The sequence below is a fragment of the Marmota monax genome, unplaced genomic scaffold (genome assembly GCF_021218885.2).
Source record: "Marmota monax isolate L192 unplaced genomic scaffold, Marmota_monax_Labrador192_F-V1.1 WCK01_AAM20220418_F8-fsc00081, whole genome shotgun sequence".
Classification (NCBI taxonomy): Eukaryota; Metazoa; Chordata; class Mammalia; order Rodentia; family Sciuridae; genus Marmota; species Marmota monax.
Genome location: NW_026695234.1, coordinates 270775 through 291314, shown reverse-complemented (window position 1 = coordinate 291314; position 20540 = coordinate 270775). Strand labels below are relative to the sequence as shown.

The 20540-nt window shown below is 36.3% G+C and overlaps 2 protein-coding genes across 2 annotated transcripts; both read right to left on the bottom strand.

Moving 5' to 3' along the window:
* Positions 1-12825: 12825 nt before the first annotated feature.
* Positions 12826-13815, bottom strand: LOC124088819 (olfactory receptor 10S1). Its single transcript, XM_046438597.1, has one exon. It carries the CDS (start codon positions 13792-13794, stop codon positions 12826-12828), a length of 969 nt encoding a protein of 322 aa, XP_046294553.1. The 5' UTR covers positions 13795-13815.
* A 4581-nt stretch (positions 13816-18396) lies between these two features.
* On the bottom strand, positions 18397-19362 carry LOC124088908 (olfactory receptor 10G6). The gene has a single exon (XM_046438714.1). The coding sequence runs from the start codon at positions 19330-19332 to the stop codon at positions 18397-18399; it is 936 nt and encodes a 311-aa protein (XP_046294670.1). The 5' UTR covers positions 19333-19362.
* Between the last annotated feature and the right edge of the window lie 1178 nt (positions 19363-20540).

Below are 20540 nucleotides of genomic sequence, written 5' to 3'. Positions count from 1 at the left end.
AAGCACCAATAAAAAAAGGGGGAAAAATCAGGAGCAATAAAAGAATTTAACTACCTAGGTGTAAATCTAACAAAACATGTGCAGGGCTAGCATGCTAAAAATTGCATAATACTTATGAAAGATGTACAAGTTGTTTTAAATAAGTGGAGACACATCATTTTCATAGACTGAAAGAAAACACTGCAAAGATATTAATTATCCTCAAATTATTAGTAGGATAAAAGATTTCTATCAAAATCTCAGCAAGATTTTTTTGTATAATTTTTATACAACTTTATGTAGAAAAACCAACTAACTAGAATAGCAAATAGATTTGAAAAAAACAAACAGAATAAAATAGTAAAATACCATTCTAGTTGATTTTAAAAGCTATATAACTAATGTGGTCATGGCTATATTGTATGAATTCAGGGTAGATACATTACTCAATGGAAGAGAATAGACAACCCTAAAATAGACCCACAGAAATAGATTTTTCTCTTGAGCTGTGTTGAGTTCCAGTGAGCATGAATTTTGAAAAAGGTGCAAAATTTATTCAATAGAAGAAAAAGAATCTTTTAAATAAATGCAGTAGAGGGATAGGACATCTATAGCCAAAAAGATAACCACATTTTAAGTCACCTTATCAAAACATTAAGCCAAAATGGGTCACAGACATATACAAAGCACAATCTACAGAGTTTTTAGAAAAAAATAGGGTAAAAATTTTAGGATATAAGGCTAGGCAAAGGTTTTAGATTTGACATCAAAAGCAAAGCATGATCCAGAATTGGGAAAATCTCATCAAGTAGACTTCATCAAAATTAAAAACTTTTGATCTACAAAAGGCCTTATTTAAGGATTAAAAAAGACAAGCTACAGGCTGGGAGAAAATATTGGTAAACCATATATTCATTAAGGGATTTATTGGAATGTATCTAGAATTTAAGGAAAAAACGCTCAAAGCTCTGCAGTTTAAAAATTACAAATCTTGTTAGAAAATGGGCAAAAAATATGATGACACAGTTCATGAAGAAGACATACACCACAACAAAAGTGCTGAAGAAAATATCATTAGCTATTAGGGATGTAAAAATTAAAATCCAAACAAGATACCACCCATGAATGGCACATAACACATGAAAAACAATCCATATTATTTTAGTTATGAGCATATGCAAATTAAACCTAAAGAGAAATGCATTATAAAGGCTGACCATGGTCATTTTCATGACTGAAACGACTGAAGAAGCATTGGTGTGGGGAACTGGACCTCTCCTGCACTGCTGTTTGCAGTATAAAATGGCAAACACTTTGGTAAAAAACTATGAAGATGTAAAAAAGTATAATTAAACATACATTTAACATATGACACAGCTATTCTACTTCAAAGTATTTGCTTTTGGAAAAAAAATCCACATCATACAAAGATTTGTGCACAAGTTTCCACTGTAGGTTAACTTGCATTAGAAAAACTGGAAGCAATCCAAATGTTCATCTCCAGGACAATGGAAAAGCACTGTAGCACATGTGTACAGTTTAATACATATAAAATAAGAAAGGAACCATTTAAATCATACTAATTATACACATTTTGCACTTTCAAAATTGTTTCAAAGTTATTAAATGCACTGTTATGTTTTTATTGTTTTTCTTTTTCGTTTCGAATTTGGGAAATTTCTGTGAACCTATCTTCAAGCTCACAGATTCTTTTCTTGAGCAGCATTGAGTTCCAATGAGCACATTAAAACAACTTTATTCTTTATTGAATGTTTAATACTTTATTGAATATTTGATACTTTATTGAGGTATGATTGATATATAAAGAGTTATACATACATGTTTAATATATACACTTTGATGCGTTTGGATGTAAGTATATACCTGTGTAACCATCACTAAAATCGATTCCATGAACATACCCATCATTTCCAAAGGCTTTTATTGCTATTTTAGTTAACTAATTAATTAATTTTTATAATAAGAACAGAATAAAATCTACCTTCAGGCCTGGGAATGTAGTTCAACGATAGAATTGTTGACCAGATTCAATCCTCAGCGCAGAAAAAAAAAAAGAAAGAAAAAAGAAAAAAAATAATGGAGTGTGGTGGCACAGCCTGTAATCCCAGCAACTTGGGAGGGTAAGACAGGAAGATCACAATTCAAGGCCAGCCTGGGCAATTTAATGATACCCTGTTTCAAATTAAATATAAAAAAGGGTGGGGATGTAGCTCAGTGTTAGAGTACTTCTTGATCTAATGCTTGATGCAGGGAGAAAAAATCTTACAATTTTAACAAACTTTAACTGCAATAGATCTCCCTAACCTCTCGAATACCTAAAACTTGTACATTTTGACGACTATTCTTTCCTTCTCTCCCCACAGTAACCATTCTGCTTCTTTTGAGGAGTTAGACCATTTTTAAAGATTCCACTTGTGAGCTTATGCAGCATTTGTCTCACTGTGTTTTGCTTATTCCACTCATCATAATGTCCTCCAGTTCATTCACAGTAAATGATAGAATTTTTCATTTTTTTTAAAGTCTGGATAATATTTTAATGTTTGCAGATACCACATTTTCTATATACAGTCACCACTGACGGACATTAAGGTGACTTGCTTGTCTTGGCTGTAATAAATAGAGCTGCAGTAAACATGGGATTGCAGGTATCTCTTTGAGGTCCTGATTTTAATTCTTTTGGATATATACTAAAAAATGGGATTGGTAGTTCTGATGGTAGTTCTACTTTTAACTTTTTATATATATTTAATGTATGTACTTTAAGTTTTTGAGAAAATGTATACTGGCTTTTCCATACTGGCTTCATTTATTTTATATTCTCATGAACAGTAGACAACAGTACACAAGGATTATCTTTTTTCCACATTCTCGTCAATTGCTATTGTTATTCTTTTTGATGAGAGGTATGGAGTAATATTTTTATTATGGTTTTGAATTGTATTCCCAGTGATTAGTGGTTGCACAAGGACAACCTGTCTGCATCTTGAGGATGCAGGAATTCCCAGTCCTCTATATTCTTATTAGCGTACACAAAATACTGATCGCTTTGGAGATTCCAAGGATTTTATGTACTCCATGCCAAGAACTGAAGATGAAGAACAAATATATATATATATATATATATATATATATATATATATACATATATATATATATATATTATTATAAACTACATTATCACAATTATATTCAGCACCTCTCTATATATCTGTGGTTATTTGTTTGTCTTTATGGAGAAATGTCTATATAGTTCCTTTGATCATTTTTAAATTGGATTATTTAATTTTATTTGTTATTGAGTTGTAGGAATTCCCTAAGTATTTGGATATTAACCTCTTCTCAGATATATGGTTGACAAATACTTTCTGTTATCTTGTGAGTTTCTTTTTCATTTTGTTGATTATTTCTTTTACTGTATAGAAGCTTTTTAGTTTGATATAGTGCCAATTGCCTATTTGTCTCAGTCCAGTTTCTGTTGCTATAACAAAATACCTGAGTTCCCAACTTATAAAGGAAAGGGGCTTATTTAACTCACAGTTTTGGAGGCCTAAAGTCCTATATAAGACAGCCTTAAAGGTTTAGATTCTGGTGAACGACTCCTTGACTATGTCACTACATGGTGAAGAAGGGAAACATCCATGTGCAAAAGATACATAGATAGCTTCACTTTAAAACAACTTGTTTTTTGAGAATTGAGACCCCTTCAAAACTACATCAATCCACCTGACAGCGTGACCTAATTATTTTCCACTGGGTCCAACTTCTTAAAGACTCTACAACCTTTCAGCATCACCACACTGAAGGCTAAGGTTCCAGCACATGAACATCTGGGAGACACACTCAAGCCATATCCAAATCATAGCTTCATTTTCACTTTTCTTGCCTGTATTTTTGGGGTCTTGTTCAAAAAATTATTGCCAAAACAAATTTCAAGGCACTTTTCCTTATGTTTTCTTTTAAAAGTTTGTAGTTTTGAGTATTGATTTTAGGTCTTTAATCCATTATGAGTCCATTTTTGTGTGTAGTATGAGTACAATTTCATTCTGTGTGTGGACATGCAGTGTTCTCCAACACTGTTTATTGGCACCTTTGTTTAAGGTCATTTGACCATATGTTAATGGGGTTTACATCTGGGCTCTCTGTTTTATTTTGTCTGACTATAAGTCCACTTTATGTAATACCATAGTATCTTGATTACTGTGGCTTTGTAATGTATTTGAAATTAGTGTGAAGTCTCACCTTTGTTTTCTTGTTCAGAATTACTTTGAATACTTGCAGTCTTTTGAGGTTCCATATGAATTTTAGTATTTTTTTCTATTTCTACAAAAAAAAAATGCCTGTGGGATTTTGATAGGTATGTTAGCCAGCTTTTTATCACTGTGTTCAAAACATTTGATAAGAACAACTTAGAGAAAGAAAAGTTTATTTTGGCTTATGATTTCAGTGTTTTAGTCCATGGATGACCAACCTCATTGCTGTTAACCCTGTGTGAGGTAGAATATCATGGCAGAAAGGACAGTTGAGGAAAGTTGCTCAACTCATGCCAACAAGGAAAGAGGCAGGGAGTGTAGAGAAAGGAAGAGAAAGAGAGAGAAGAAGTCAGGAACAAGATGTACAATACCAGACTGTATGCTTCCAGTGACCTACTTCCTCCAGCAATGCCCCACCTGCCTACAGTTATCGCCAAGTAATCCATTCAAATCAATAATCCTTTGAATGGGTCAGTTCACTGATTAGGTTATAGCTTTCATAATCTAATAATTTCACCTTTGAACATCCCTGCAATCTATCATATGAACTTACTGAGAGGCACCTCATATCTAAACGATAACATTTAGTCCTAGCTCCCAAAAGCTCATGCCCATCTCACAATGCAAAATACATTCAGTCCATCTCAAAGAGTCTATATAATATTAACAGTTCTAGAACCTCCCAGAAGTCCAAAGTCTCTGAGATTCAAAGCAAATTCTTGGCTGTGGGTCCTTATAAAAACCCAAAGCAAGTTACATATATGCAATATACAATGACAGAGAATAAAGATTTCTATTACAAAAGGAAAGAATAGGAGCATAGGAAGAAGGGATGGAACCAAAATAAAACCAAAAACCCACCAGGGAATACATTAGGTCCTATAGCGCCACATCCAGTATCTGGGACACATTGTAAGTGAGATGTGATCTCCAAAGGGTTTTTGAGGCTTTCCCACTTTTCCTTGGTGGTTGAAGCCCATGTGGCCTCTCTGTTACTCTGGCTTTCTCTGCAGTCTGCATCTTTCCTCAGCAGATATTCCATGGTCCTGGCATCTCTTAATCCCCAGGATTTCTGTTTCAACTTGAGCTTCATTCTCAGTTTCATGCCGTCACCCTCTCAGGGACTGCCCTTCAGAATTCCAGCCCTACTACACTTTGCCTTGACTCCCAGCCTTTCTTTTGAAATCTCAGTGGAATCTTCCATGATCCCTAAAATCCAGCACCTTCAATTCCTGAGGAATCAGTCCCACATGGATGACGACAATTATTGCCACCACTCAAGCAGCAGCTGGGCTTCCTTGGACCATGACTGAAGTAGCCTCTGAATGCCTGGATGGCTGAGCACAGAGAATGAATCCTGGGAAAACAACTTTCCAGATACCATTGTGTGAGCAGGGACACCCAAGTTTTCTTTTCAAATGAGTTTTCTCTTTTACTCAGATTGAACCTGCAATGGATATGGTTTTGCTGATACCTGAGATGCCAATAACGTTATCTTTCCTAGTGTCTCTGTGCAAGGCATTTAGCTTTTCTTTAGTGGAGCTAATCTCTTCAGCAACTACATCTTCCTTGTTCCCTGTTTTATACATGCTTTTCTGGCCAAACTGCAAGGTTTAAAATTTTTTCTTCTCTGCTTTCTGTCCCTGATTATCATAGTAGCTTGGCTGAAAGCTATAAGCAATGCCAGTGCCACTTCCTGAATGGTGTGGTGTCTTGAAATTTCCTTTTCCAGATTAATTAGCCCATCATCTTTAAATTCAACCTCACACAAAGTATCAGGACACAGGCAAAGTGTAGGTAAGTTGTTCACTAGATGTAAGTTGTAGGTAAGTTGTAAGTGTAGGTAAGTTGTTTACTCTAGGCCAGTTTTCAAATGAGTCCTATTTTTCATCTGAAACCTGAGCATAGGATGTAGTGCATGCCAGTCTGAGCTTCCACCAGAACTGTGCATTAAGCTCTGCTTAGCTTAAACTTTCTTCAACCTGTACTTACAAACTTTTCCAAGTTCCTCCTGCAAACCAATTCCAAAGACTACTGAACCACATGTTCAGGTTAGTCACAGCAACAATCCTACTTCTCAGTACCAATTTCTGTGTTAGTTTTCAATCACTGCGAACAAAATATCTGGCATCTACAACTTAGAGGAGGAAAAATTTATTTTGGGTCATGATTTCAGAGGTTCTGGTCCATGATACACCGATTCCTTTGCTTTGGGCTTAAGGTGAGGCATAACATTATGGTGAAAGAATGTGATGTAGGATGGATGTTCAGCTCATGGAGCTAGGAAGAAGAAGGAGAAAGAGATGGTTAAGAAGGAAGAAGGAAGACAAGAAGAAGAGGAGGAGGAGGAAGAGAAGAAGGAGGAGGAAGAGGAGGAGGGTGTGAAGAAGAGGAGGAGCAAAAGGAGAAGGAGGAGGAAGTAAAAGAAAAAAGAGGAAAAGAGAGACTCTTCAAGGCAAAGATATATAATCAACAAAGGGCACTCCCCAGTGACCTACTTACTCTAGCAATACCCCATCTGCCTGTAATTACCAGTTAGTAATCCATTCAAATTATTAATCCACTAAATGGATCGGTGTACTGATTAAGTTACTTCTCTCATAATCTAAGCATTTCACCTCTGAAAATTCCTGTTGTAGGGGCTGGGGTTATGGCTCAACGGTAGAGCACTCACCTAGCATGTGCGAGGCCCTGGGTTCGAACCTCAGCACCACATAAAAATAAAGGTATTGTGTCCAACTACAACTAAAAATAAAATATATTTTAAAAAAAATTCCTGTTGTATATTATATGAGCTTAATGGGAGGACATCTCTTATCCAAACCATAACTATAGGATTTGAATTCAATCTCTATCTTGCTTTGGGTAGTATCGACATTTTAACAATATTTATTCTCTAAATCATACACATAAAATATTTTTCAAATTGTTTGTGTCTGCTTTATTTTATGAGCATTTTCTAGCATTCATTGAACAAGTCTTTCATCTCTTTGGTTAAGTTTATTCATGAGTGTTTTATTTTTGATACTATTGTAAATATTAACTTCTTATTTTCAGAGAGTTCATTGTTACAGTTTTAATGAACAATTTATTTTGTCTGCTTTTATCTATCAATTTACCAATGTAATTTATGAGTTCTAATATTGTATTTGTATGGAATTTTGGGGATTTTATACATATAAGAACATGTCATAAGCAAATAGACAATTTTATTTTGCCTCTTATTATTTGGTTGCCCTTACTTCTTTTTTCTTTTTCCCCCTAAGTGATCTGGCTAGGACTTACTGTACCACGTTGAATACAACTGAACAGAGTGGGCATCCTTGTCTTGTTCCTGATCTTAGAGGAAAAGCTTTCAGCTTTTTACTATTGATTACGTTATCAACCGTGGGCTTGTCTTATATGGCCTTTATTGTAATAAGGTATATTTTTCTGTACTTAGTTTTTAAAAAGTATTTATCATAAAGGAATGTTTTATCAGATGCCTAATTTGCATCTATCAACATGATTACATTTTTATCCTTTTTTAAAAATATTTTTTTAGTTGTAGATAGACACATACTTTTTAAAATTTTATTTATCAACTTTTATATGATGCTGAGGATTGAACCCAGTGCCTCACACATGATGGACAAACACTCAACCACTGAGAGATAACATCAGTCCTATCCTTATTTTTTTAATATGAAGTCTCACATTTTTTGATTTTGGTAGGTTGAATCATCCTTACATCCATGGGATAAATCTCATTTGATCATGGTATATGATCCTATTAATGTGCTTTTAGGCTTTTGTTTGTTAGTATTTTCTTGAAGATTTTTGCATTTATGCTCCTTAGGGATACTGTATTGTAATTTTCTTTTTGTGTACTTTTCTGACTTTGGAGTCAAGGTAATACTAGCTAAAAAATTGAAGTTGTAAGCTTATATATATATATATAAGCTTACAAATATATATATATATTATTGTATATATATATATTGTATTATATATATATATATATATATATATATATATATATATATGGATTTTTTTAGAAGGATTGCCATTAATTTTTCTTTAAATATTTGGTATAATTCACCATCAAAGCCAAAGCCATCAGGTCCTAGATTTTTCTTTGGTGGGAAACTTTTTATTACTGATTCAACTTCCTTACTTATGCTCAACTTTTCTGTTTCTTCATGTTTCCTTGTTGATAGTTTGTATTTTTCTAAAAATTTATGAATTTCTCCTATGCTATCCAATTTGTGGATACATAATTTTCCTAGTTGTTTCCTATGAAGCTTTCTATTTTTATAGTACCAATTATATATTCTTGTTAATTTATAACTTCATTTCTCCTTTTTTTCTTAGTAAATACTGCTAAAATTTTATTAAATTTCTTTAAAAAACCACAACTCTTAGTTGAATTGATCTGGTCTATTACTTATCTAGTCTCTGTTTCAGTTATTTATTCTCTGGTCTTCATCATCCTTCACTCTGCTAGCTGGAGCCTGGGGGTGTACACGCTAGCCTGAGGCCAAGGTTTCTTCAAGTTTAGTGCTAGGGTCCACAGCAATGTCTGGTGCTAATGTCACTCTCCTATCCCATGAAAAGGGTACATATTTGTCTCCTAGCTGTGTTGTCTAGGCTTAGGGGAGAAGTGATGTGTGAAATGTAAGACTGTCCTTACCACACTCTTCATAGTTCTTTGGTCCACCTAGGTGCTATCACCTGGATTCCTTAGCTATTGTAAATATATTTTTATATGTGAATAGTTGTTCCAATTGATGTTTTTGTAATAGGATGAGTAAACATTACTTGAACTCTTATTCTGCCATCTTGATGACATTGTCTTTGCATAATTTGTTAAAACTGCCTGTGAGTCTACATGTATCAAAAGATAAAAGTTTAAGACAAATTATATAGAGTTAAGAATTTTCCAGAAATAGCAGTTAAAGGAATTCATTCCCTTCACACTTTCAGTGCCAGAAATGTTATAGGAAGCTCTTTAAGACTTTGAAAAATAATGCTAGATTCAAACCTCTGTCTACACGAAGAAATAAAGAGTGCTAGAAATGGTAATAAGATGGGTAAATACAAATCCATTTTCATTTTATTTATTTATTTGATATTCAGGATTTGGTATCAGGTGTGCTTTACCATTGAGCTTAATCCACAGTCCTTTTTATTTTTTATTTTGAGACAGAGTCTTGCTATGTTGCTTAGGGCATTGCTAACTTGCTTAGGCTGGCCTGGAACTTGCAATTGTCCTGGCTTTCCTGACTTGCTGAGATTACAGGAGTGTACCATGCCATTGTGCCCATCTTGAATTTTTTTTTGAAAATAATTACTCAGATCAAGAAATATAGCAATGTGTTGTGTAACTGTTAACAATTGTGGAAGTAGGACGACAATGTGTGACGACAATCACACAAGTGATTTTTATCAAACAATTAAGGAAAGAAATAATGCTTATTCTAGAAAATTGAAGAGCTTAGAATACTTACATCTCAGTTTATAAGGTCAGTATTATTCTGATACAGAAAGTGACAAAAACTTTGGAGTAAATGTCATTTGTAAACCAATATCCCTTGAGAACACATACACAAAACACTGAACAAATTTTAGCATGTCAAATTCACCACTACATAAAAGGATAACATGTTGAATAACTGGGATTTATTCCAGAAACGCAGATTGGTTTAGCATTGAAAATAAAATATTGTAACTCACCATATTAGCCGATTTTTAAAAAGTACATGACCATTTCAATAAAAATTAAAAATAATACACGATTATTTTAGTAGATGAAGAAAAAGTATCTGACAATATCCAGCATCCATTCATGATAAAAATATAAACAAACAGGAATAGAAAAAAAAAAAAACACAGGTAAATGGCATCTAGGAAAATCCTACTGTTAAAATCATACTTAATTATGAAAATCTAAATTCTTTTCCTTAAGACCAAGAACAAGGCAGAGGTGGGTGATATTGGGGTGGGAAATATTGTTATGTTCACTTTGGGAAAAATGAACTGTCCCAATATTTTATAATTTGATAAATTTTTGAATATGTATATGTGTATAATGAAGGATGTTCTAAATTCAGCAATTCAAAGAGCAGAAATCCTTATTTCAGAGACAATCTTCCTTGGTTAAGGAGTGGTAAAACACATTCTACAACATTTGACTCCAAAGTTTATACATTTCTACAACATTTCTGGCAAATGTTACTGGATCAATGACTAATAGTAAGAATGCTTAATTAGTCATAGCAAAGTCTTCTCTAAAAATTGTCCTGTTTAAATGACGTTTTTAATTCTCGTCCATTTGACATCTATCCAGCATAGAGATGAATATATATGTTCATAACATCAGTTCAAGTACTGTTTACTTGTGGAGACTTTGGGAAAATGATAAATTTATGTTGCTATCTTCCTTTTGTCAAGTATGCTTTTCATTTTAATTATTATTAATTATTTGGTCCCTTTCCCCTTTAATTTTCAAGTGAATTTGTAATTGTATAGCTAAACCAAGTATCTTAAATGTCACAATCAAATGCAAAGAAATATCTGAAAGGAGAAAAAATAAGATTAATAATTTTGTTTTCTCCTACAAATATTCTTACTTGGAAACTGTTAGGAAAAGTGGATATGTGCCTTGTTTTATTTCTAGATTCTGAATATTAGATTGAACAAATTAATATTTTAATGATATCTTTGTCTGGAACACATAACAGTTAAAGGGGTCCCAGCTCTTAAGGTTTTTAAAATCTAGTTATGAACATGAAATATTTAATAATTAAATAAAGTAGAATATCAGGTAGTGCCATTATGAAGGCTTACACCAAGCAAAATAATGGGACTGTCATGCTGCCAGAGAGACAGATATGAAAGATGGAGAAGCAGAATTCAAGACAGTGAAGGATTCTTACTGAATAGACATATATAAAAGTGGTAAGACCGAAATTGAGAAGAGAATAATATGACTGGATTTGCATATCCACAATCTTTTCACATCATCTACCTTTTAATTTCTAGAAGGCAGCCATTTGGCAAGATTGAAGAATGGTGTAGAACAGGACCACAGCTTGCTTTAGAATCATCTCCCATTCTGTATTTGATTCTCTAGTATGTTGCACCTATGCTTGAAGTTTACTCTGATGGGAATGATGAGTTTGCCTGAGTTACTTGTGTTCTTCCTTCAGATAGTTCAATAACTAGAAAAGGGGAGACTAGATGAATACTGCATCAGAAATGCAATTTCTTTCTTTTTCCTTTAAAAAAAAATGCTGGTTCAGAAACCACATTTATAGAGCACTAGGTCACTATTCAAAAGTCATATAATCCTTGTTTCAAAGATAATCTGCTTTGATTGAGAGATCTGCCCTAAAATGATTTTGAGAACTTTAATATTACTGGGCAAACAATGGGTGCAGGATTTACCTCTAAGGTCCTATCTTATAACTGAAATATGTGGTCTTTGAAATCGTATGGATTTGAATTGAAATTCTGGCTTCAAATACTATTATTTGCATGACCTTGTAAAAGATATTTAACCATTCTAGGTCTTGATGGCCACATCTGGAAAATGTAAATAAAAGCAAAAATATAGATAAAGCAACTCACACAGTGCCTTGAGGTTGTTATGTATGTCAAGGATGAGTGTAGTTTCTATTCCCATTCCTGTAGTTCTGTATTTCTTCCTTAGACACCATCCATTTGAAATGGATGCCTGTCCATCTCCAGTGTCATCACTGAATGTAACAATGATTTTTTTCTTAAGTCTAGGATATTATCATAGCTTATACTAGTCGTTCTATAGAATGGCCTCTCCTTTCCCCCCATCTTCTTTCATTTTCCCCATGATTTAGCATTTAAAAAGTGGCTTTTCAGGATAAGAACATTTCTACAGATAAAGAAGAAATGCATTAAAAAAAAAAGGCATGCTGCCTGGTGAATAATAAATTCTTCAGGTTGGCAGTCAAGGTTCCTTTTATCCCAGAGTAATTGAAGGATTCATTTTCAAAAAACTTTTGTTACTTATATGGCAAACTGCTTTAATTAGAACTTTGCATTAAACTTGTCACCTCCAAGACTATATTATTTCTACTAATCAGTATGATCTTAGTTATCTTAATACCTGGAGTAGGAGAAATAAGATAATGGCACTTTCTAAGTGACCTTGGGAAAGTCATTTTTCTCTTTGCAGTTATATTTTTTCATTCTAAAACAATGTGGTCTCTTAAGCTGCATGATATTTTATTTTTATAATTCTTTAATGTGTATTCTACATCAAACAAAATAATTTTCAAAAAAGTATAAAAAATTCTAAAATAGGATTTGAACAGCATTTCACGTACCTTTGAGTCGTGGAGCTTAGATTTCTGAGAGAGTCTAAACACCAACTAAATCTAATTCTTTCATTTAATGGGTGATAAGTTTATGACAGTGACATTGAGGCCAAAGCAGGGAAAACGCGGCTGACCGAAACTCAGTTATTCTGATTTTGGCTCAAATGAGTTTCCCTGCTCATTTTGACACTTGAATAACTGTTTTCCTGGCAAGCAAGTCCGGGGCAAGACAGCTCTGCTTACTGGGGTGGGCCCCTTGCTGGATACTCCAGGGAACCACGCCAGAGCAGTCTGCGGAGGGCCCGCTTCACTTCTTTGTTCCGCAGAGTGTAAATGAAAGAGTTGAGCATGGGAGTGACTATTGTGTAGAAGACAGCAGGCGCCCCAGCTCCTATCCCACTGGAGCTTGGCTGCAGGTAGATGCAGACAGGCGGCATATAGTACAGGAGCACCACGGTGAGGTGGGCGGTGCACGTGGAGCAGGCCCGCTGCCGGCCCTCGGCTGTGCGCATGCGCAGCACAGCTGCCGCGATGAAGACGTAAGATATGACGATGAGGATCAGGCAACCTGCGGCCACAATGCCAATGTTGGCAAGCATGACAAGCTCATTAGTGGTGGTGTCTGCACAGGCCAGCTTCAGCACAGGGGGAATGTCACAGAAGAAATAGGCTATGTGGTGAGGCCCACAGTATGGCAGGTGGAAGGTGAGAGAGGTATGGACTGCAGAGTGCACAGCACCTGTTGCCCAAGTGATCCCAGCCAGCCCTGCGCACATCCGCCTGTTCATGGCCACTGGGTAGTGCAGGGGTTGACAGATAGCCAGGTAACGGTCATAGGCCATGACTGTGTACAGGAAGCACTCACTGCTGGCTAGGAAATGGAAGCAGTAAAGCTGTATAGTGCAGCCCTCAAAGAAGATCAGCTTCCCATCCAGAGTCAGCAGGCCAGCCATGACCTTGGGTACTGTCACGGTAGACAAACACGCATCCAGGAAGGACAGGTGGCCCAGGAAGTGATACATAGGGGAACGGAGTTGAGGATCACAGCCCACAGTTATGAGAATGAGGAGATTTCCCATCATGGTGATGCTGTAGATGAGGAGGAAGAGGAGGAAGAAGAGGCTAGGATGTTCAGCTGTGAACCTCAGACCCTCCAGGAAGAAGTGGCTCACCACAGTCTGGTTAGGGTACTCTGTCTTCACTTCCATCTTCTCACATACAGAGTAGGTACTTAACCTCTGCAACAAAACTGAGTTAATAGAGTAAATAGTTGTTTACCTTTCCCCTAATATCATTATCCATCTAGCGATGCCATGGTGGTTTCTCCCATAAGTGAGAAAAAGATAGAATTCAGTTGAAGTTTTGCCTTATTCTTCTGTTTTCTTGTTGCCTGTTCTTTCAGAATAAATCTTTCAAAGAATAATCTGAACTCCTTGTGAAACACATAATGGACTGAAAGGATTATTTTCAGAAAGATAATCCCTAAATTACGGCTATAAGAAAAAGTATTATAAGTCCTGCTTTCATTGAGTATATCCTTTTTTTTGGTATATATTCTAGAATTGTGATGCCTCTGCCCTCCTAATTTATTCAGTCATGCTTTTGATGTGCACAAGCCAGGTTCTTATCATTGTCATCTGGGAGTTTCATCTCACTCTGGGAGAGCTTTGGCTAGATGTTGAGTGCTATTGCATCATCCAGGAACATAGCATCCCCACCTAACCCTCACACAGAGGGAGTTCTCTGCAATTTCAGTTGCCCACAACCCTCAAGTGTATGACAATGAAGCCCTGGAGAGTAGACTGAATAATTACCAGAACAATTTGTTCAGTACATTTCATGCTCTTCCTGTAAAGCTTTGTCTGAAATTTTTGGGAATTGTTTTCCTATTTCTTTCTTGTTGTACCTTTCTTTTAGGCCACAAGATTTCTCTTTGATTCATTCCGTTCTTTACCTCCTAAGCCTAATTAGATGTTGTATTATGTGAAAATTTTCTTTAAACTCCCCCCCCCACCCCAGTTGTGTCTTCAGTGCCCATGAATTTTACCTAGCACAGCCTATGTTTGTTTATTTATTTGGTGCTGGGGATTGAACCTAGGGGTGCTATAACACTGAGCTACATCCCTACCTCTTTTTATATTTTTATTTTTTTATTTTGGAATAGGGACTTGCTAAGTTGCCCATATTATCCTTGAAAAATCTTTCGGCCTCAGCCTTTCAAGTATCTGGGATTATGTGTGGGCCACCATGCCTACCTGCCTTTGTTTATTTTATGCCTAGATTTTCACAATGGCATTTTATGTGCATTCTCTTACTTACTCCCTAATATAGTAAATGATTCTTTACTGATCTGCATTGCCTATTGTAAGCAAAACTAACCAATATGGTTTCAGCACCATAATGAAAATACAAATAACCGGGACTGAATCAGATCTCAAGGGGATCAGCAAGCTTTTCTTTTATTCTGCAGCAGAGGCATGGGAGGGCTCATTTCTGGGTACGGAAATGGCCCTTGGGTTACGAAGGAGTCTGAGTTTTATAGTTTACAATGAGGGTGAATTAATCATTGGAGACTGTGGACATATAGTTTGGACAGTCCGAGACCTAGTTGTGCAAGTTAAAATTTTAACCAGGAAGGCAGTTGTAAAAAGTTTGAGACTCATTGTCACTGAGAAAAGCTCAGAACTCGGTGTTCACTACTTATCTTCCTTCCTCTGGGACCTTTTGATATCCAGAGCTTCACTATTTGCTTTTCGCCTTCCAGGATTCATGGGCAATGGGAAAGGGTAAAAGTCCAGGGCCCAGTTGTTTCAGTGTCCACCTCCTCCCTTCAAGACCCATTGTGGTTGGGAAGGGGTGAATGTTTGCTTTTGGTGGAGATGCTGGTGGTGAACCCAGGAAAGAATGAGAGTTTGCCCAATGTTACTGGAAAGGATATACTGGGAGAGGTTTAATGTTTGTCTAATTTCCCTCCCTCCTCTGGAACCATACTATTCCTCCGTTTCTCTCAGGGGGATATCTTGTAGGAATATTATTTTCTATAACTCTGCACCTATAACACAGAGTGCATCTATTTGTGAAATTTTGAAAATACCTATAAACTATTTCTTTTATCATAAAAATCTTTCTCCTGAAGTCCCCTAAAGAAACTTTTCTTACCCAAGAATGCTATTTGTTCATTCATTTTCTCCTCTATATGCCACAATCTCTCTCTGATCCCATCATAGCATTCCATGATAAACATAAATGAAATGCTTTAATATCTACCTCCCCAAATGTATTCTCTAGGTTTCATTTTGAAACTTAATTCCTAAGGGAGCCCTTATAAATGTTTTCCCTCACACTAATTTATTAATTCCTGAAGCCTAACAGAAATCTTGATAATTATTAATAATTACCTAATCATGTTCTGCTTTGGAATTTTTTTGTGATCTATGTGTCCTGTCTCCCCATGGGGAACACAGAGAAAGAAACACATTTCTCTATTTTCTCATTAGCACTTTTGAGATAGAACAGTATAAGTAGAGGAAGCTATGTTTATTTGAGTAGCTGAAAGATACGGATAACGATTGATTTCTCTGTTCCTACTGTCCTTAGGTTTAAAATGTGGATATTGTGATTGGTGGTTCAATAATGTAGCCTCCTGGGTTTCAAGGATTATGGGTGTGTGCTATCACGCCTGGCTCATTTCTCTCATTTTTTACTTGAAATATTTCCACTTCATCAGAACATAAAACATTTGTAAATTAATCTTTAATTTTCTTCCTATGATTGTTTTAGTCTTGGGTGTATATTTTTTGTAAATTAAACTATTCATTATCTTTTTGCTGAAGTTCTCCCAGTTATCACTTGGTTGACTAAGGTTCATTCTTTAGTAGATTGCATCAGAAGGCTGATAAATAAAAAATTCCTTAAGTAGTTCATGTGTTGAACATTGCTATCATGTGGCCTTCTTCTCTGAAGGATTCATTGACAGAATATAAAATTATTCAGTCACATTTTGTTTCACTGAATTTTGTGAAACATGTTGTTATATGGATGGTTTGCTTTGTGTGTTGGCCACTTTGTATGCTCCGTTGAAGATCTGTTGACAACTCTAATTCTTTTGCCTTTATAAAAGATTTTATCTTGCCAGAGGCCCGACAAATTTATATTTATATTTAAAACAAAAAGTTTTACTAATATCTGTCTCAGAATTGACTTTGTAAAATACTTCAAAGATTGAATTTTTTTAAAAAATTTGTCCATTAAATTAACATAAACTTTACATTAATTCCCAAAAAGACAGTAAATGAAAGAACATTATAGATTATAGTCTTGTTATCATATGAAGAATTCTATGTGCTTGTTTCCTATGAAGGTCTTACAAGACTTACAAACCTCACATTTCTTACATTTACAATCTTACATTTTTCCAAGTAACTAGCTTGATAAATTCCAGGCCTAGTGATATCTTTATCTCTTCTTTTCCAGAACAATATGTACTGGATACTTAATTATATCAACAGCTTCTTATTAATTTTTTGGTCATGTATTTTATCTCTTTGCTTCCTATGTAAATGAATTTTTCTCAAGATTAGAAATTTATTTGGAATGGACTACAATGTCACTATTTTGGATTTAAACTGAATTCATTTGTGATAAGTTGAACTGAATTGACTCTTCTTGCATATTTTTATGTTTAAACTTGCATTTCTGTTGTTAAAACAGATAGAGAGGGAATTCCCTGATAACACACATTTCTTCTTAGAAAGTTTCTGGTGCATAGCAATCAATAATTCTCTATTATATTTTTTAACAAATGAAACTGAGTCTGTAGAAGATACTGATTCTCTTGGGCTGTATTTGCCCATGAACTTTTGCAACATCAACAGAAGCATCTCTAGCACTTAGGGTGTCCTAAGAGTGAAGGACTACCACTAAGATGCTGACAACATTCTTAGAAGAAATATATCTAGGTGTACTTCAGATGAGTTTGATTATTATTATTTTGATTATCTTGTAACCAGATACATGGCCTGTGGCACCCTACCCTACACTCATACCCCCAAACTATGTAACAAATGCAGAAGTATGCCAGCATATATACTAGCCTACCATCTTAGAAGATCTGCTTCATTAACATCCCTGGAAGTGCAGGAAGGCCTGGTTTATATTTGCAGAGCAAGGAAGGTTATCCTTGATATATCTATATCATTTTTATCAAAGTGAAGCTTTGTTCAAGCTTAGAAGATTAGATATATTCAGGTTATGGCATATTGCACATGTAAAGACTCCCTCATATTAAGGTGAAATTGCTTCCTCAAGTTGAAGTACAAGTTTATCTCCTATGTTAAGCTAAAAGGAAGAGAGAAGGAAATCTGGAAAATCAACTTACTTCCTTGAATTTCAATTTCTCCACAGTTTCATGAGAATAATGATACCTATGTCACAGAATTGTTGTCAAGTTCAAATCAAATGATTTGCATGGAGATTATTAGGATCAACACAGGGATTAGAAGCTATCATGTACATGTAAATGGATGCCACAGAGATGGAACTTTTGTGTTGAAGTTTTCTTATCTTGGATCTTTCCTTCAAGCTGATACCTTTGTTAACAAAGTTTTCAGTGGTAATGAAGGGAGACATAGAAAGTCCTATTTGAGAACAGTTACAATGTGGAATTTTCCAACTTTAGCCTCCCTACCTAAGAGGCCTTTACTCTCTGTGTGAATCCTTCTTTCTCATTCTGTCTTATATCTTCCCAATTACTTGGTGTCCAATCCTTGCCTTGAATTTCTGTATCTGCCCCACATCTGTGCAGGGTGAGGTCAGTGAGGCTGCACTTCCTTGAGGCCTCCCAGCCTCCGTAAAGCTGCTTTCATCTCTTTGTTGCGGAGGGTGTAGATGATGGGGTTGAGCAGGGGAGTGATGACGGTGTAAAAGACAGCTACCACCCCATCCAGGGGTTCCTGTGATCGAGGCCGCAGATAAATGAAGGTGCAGGGCACATAGTAAACAATGACCACAGTGAGGTGGGCTGCGCAGGTGGAGAAGGCATTGCGACGCCCATCTGCTGACTGGATTCTCAGGATCGCAGCCACAATGTAGCCATAGGATGTGAGAATGAGCATAAAGCATGTGAGGGCCAGGAAGCCAATGTCCACAAAGGTGACCAGCTCATTGATGGTGGTGTCAGCACAGGCTAGACGCAGCATGGCAGGGATGTCACAGAAGAAACAGTCAACTCGGTTTGGGCCACAGAAGGGTAGCCGGAATATGAAACTTGTTTGGAAAAGTGAATGGATGGTCCCTCCCAGCCAAGTGCCAAAAGCCAGGTAGTTGCAGACACTCTGGGTCATGATGGTAGCATAGTGTAAAGATTTGCAAATGGCCAGGAACCTGTCATAAGCCATGAGTGTGTAAAGGAAGCATTCAGTGCAGCCCAGGAAATGGAAAGAAAAGAGTTGGATTACACAGCCCCCAAAGGAGATTGCCCTACTATCCAAGAGAAAGCCAGCCAGCATCTTGGGGACAATAGCAGAGGAAATGGTCATGTCCAAGAAGGAGAGGTGACATAGAAACCAGTACATGGGGCGGTGGAGCCGGACATCCACCAAGACAGTGAGGATGATGAGCCCATTGCCAGACACGGTGAGGAGGTAGATGACAAGGAAAGTGAGGAAGAGCAATACCCCCAGCTGCGGTGGGTGGTACAGGCCCACCAAAATGAAGTGCAGCACAGAGGTCTGGTTTCCACTTTGCATTTCTTTGCTATTCACATCTGCCAAAAGTAGTAGCAGAAAGAAAGATTTTATTCCTATAAAATCTCTTAGCATAGCACATCTACACTGTGTCATTTTCAAGTAGTCACACGAGTATCTCAATCTCTCTCTCTCTCTCTCTCTCTCTCTCTCTCTCTCTCTCTCTCTCTTGCTGGCTCTTGTTCTTCCTTTTGCTTTCTTGCTCTTTTATCATTTTTTTCTCCTCTCATTCCCCCAGCTCTTGATTCTGGGACTTTACTTGATTCCAGAGAATGGTCTTTGAGGTTAAAGCTAGCTGACTATATGTACAGTGGTACCTCATTATCCACAATTTCACTTTTCAAATTTTCTGTTAAGTTTCTGTTATGGCCCCCCAAATTTTGTTTGTCTTGACTCTTTTGAGAGAGAGGGTAGGGGGAGAGAGAACAAAAGAGAGAGACAGGAAGGAAGGGGACCATTTTTCATGTTTTATTAAAGTATATTATTATCATGCAAAGAATGATAACCATTTGGGGAAAAGAAAGTAAAACTTTACTGAGCAGGCAACAGCTGAGTGGCATCTGAATGATTAATAGAAACTTTTTAGATTTCAGAGGATCAGGCCATTCCTGATTAAAGAGGCTGATGTATAAGGAAATAGGAAATGCATGTCTTATTAGAGCCTGGTTTGTGGAATAGAGTTCTGAGAGACTGCAGAAGTAGGTCACACTGGATTTGAAGACTTTGTTCCCACAGGGTATGCCAGTAAGTTTGGACTTCTACTTGGGCAATGCCGTACCATTGTAAGTTGATAATCAAGGAAGCATCTAGGAAATCACTAAGCATTGCCTCCTGTTTCAAAATGGGTTTTATAGCTACATTTTGAGATATTTTTTAAGTTTCTATGCAGTTTTAACACTTATTTAGGATTATCAAAAAGTGCTGAGTCCCAGAAATCACTCAGAACCTACCAGTCAACTTGTCACTGGGAAAAGTAGGCTCTGTGATGGTAAAATGACAGATCCATGGGCATCTATGGTTCAGGTAGAAGAGAAAGTGTAGCTAGTCGGTGGACATGGCTGTCACCACACTTCCATTGGCCACTAGGAGTCCAGCTGGAAGTCCTGTTTCATGTCACACTTCTGAAGCCTGTGATTCTGAGTTGCCTCTGAGCCTCTGTGAAAGGTATATGCCATTTGGATGTTTGCCCCCAGTTTATAAAGTGACCATGA

Excerpts from the sequence above, each read along its gene's own strand:
- LOC124088908 (XM_046438714.1), bottom strand. The coding sequence starts at position 19,332 with ATGCAAAGTGGAAACCAGACCTCTGTGCTGCACTTCATTTTGGTGGGC.
- LOC124088819 (XM_046438597.1), bottom strand. The coding sequence starts at position 13,794 with ATGGAAGTGAAGACAGAGTACCCTAACCAGACTGTGGTGAGCCACTTC.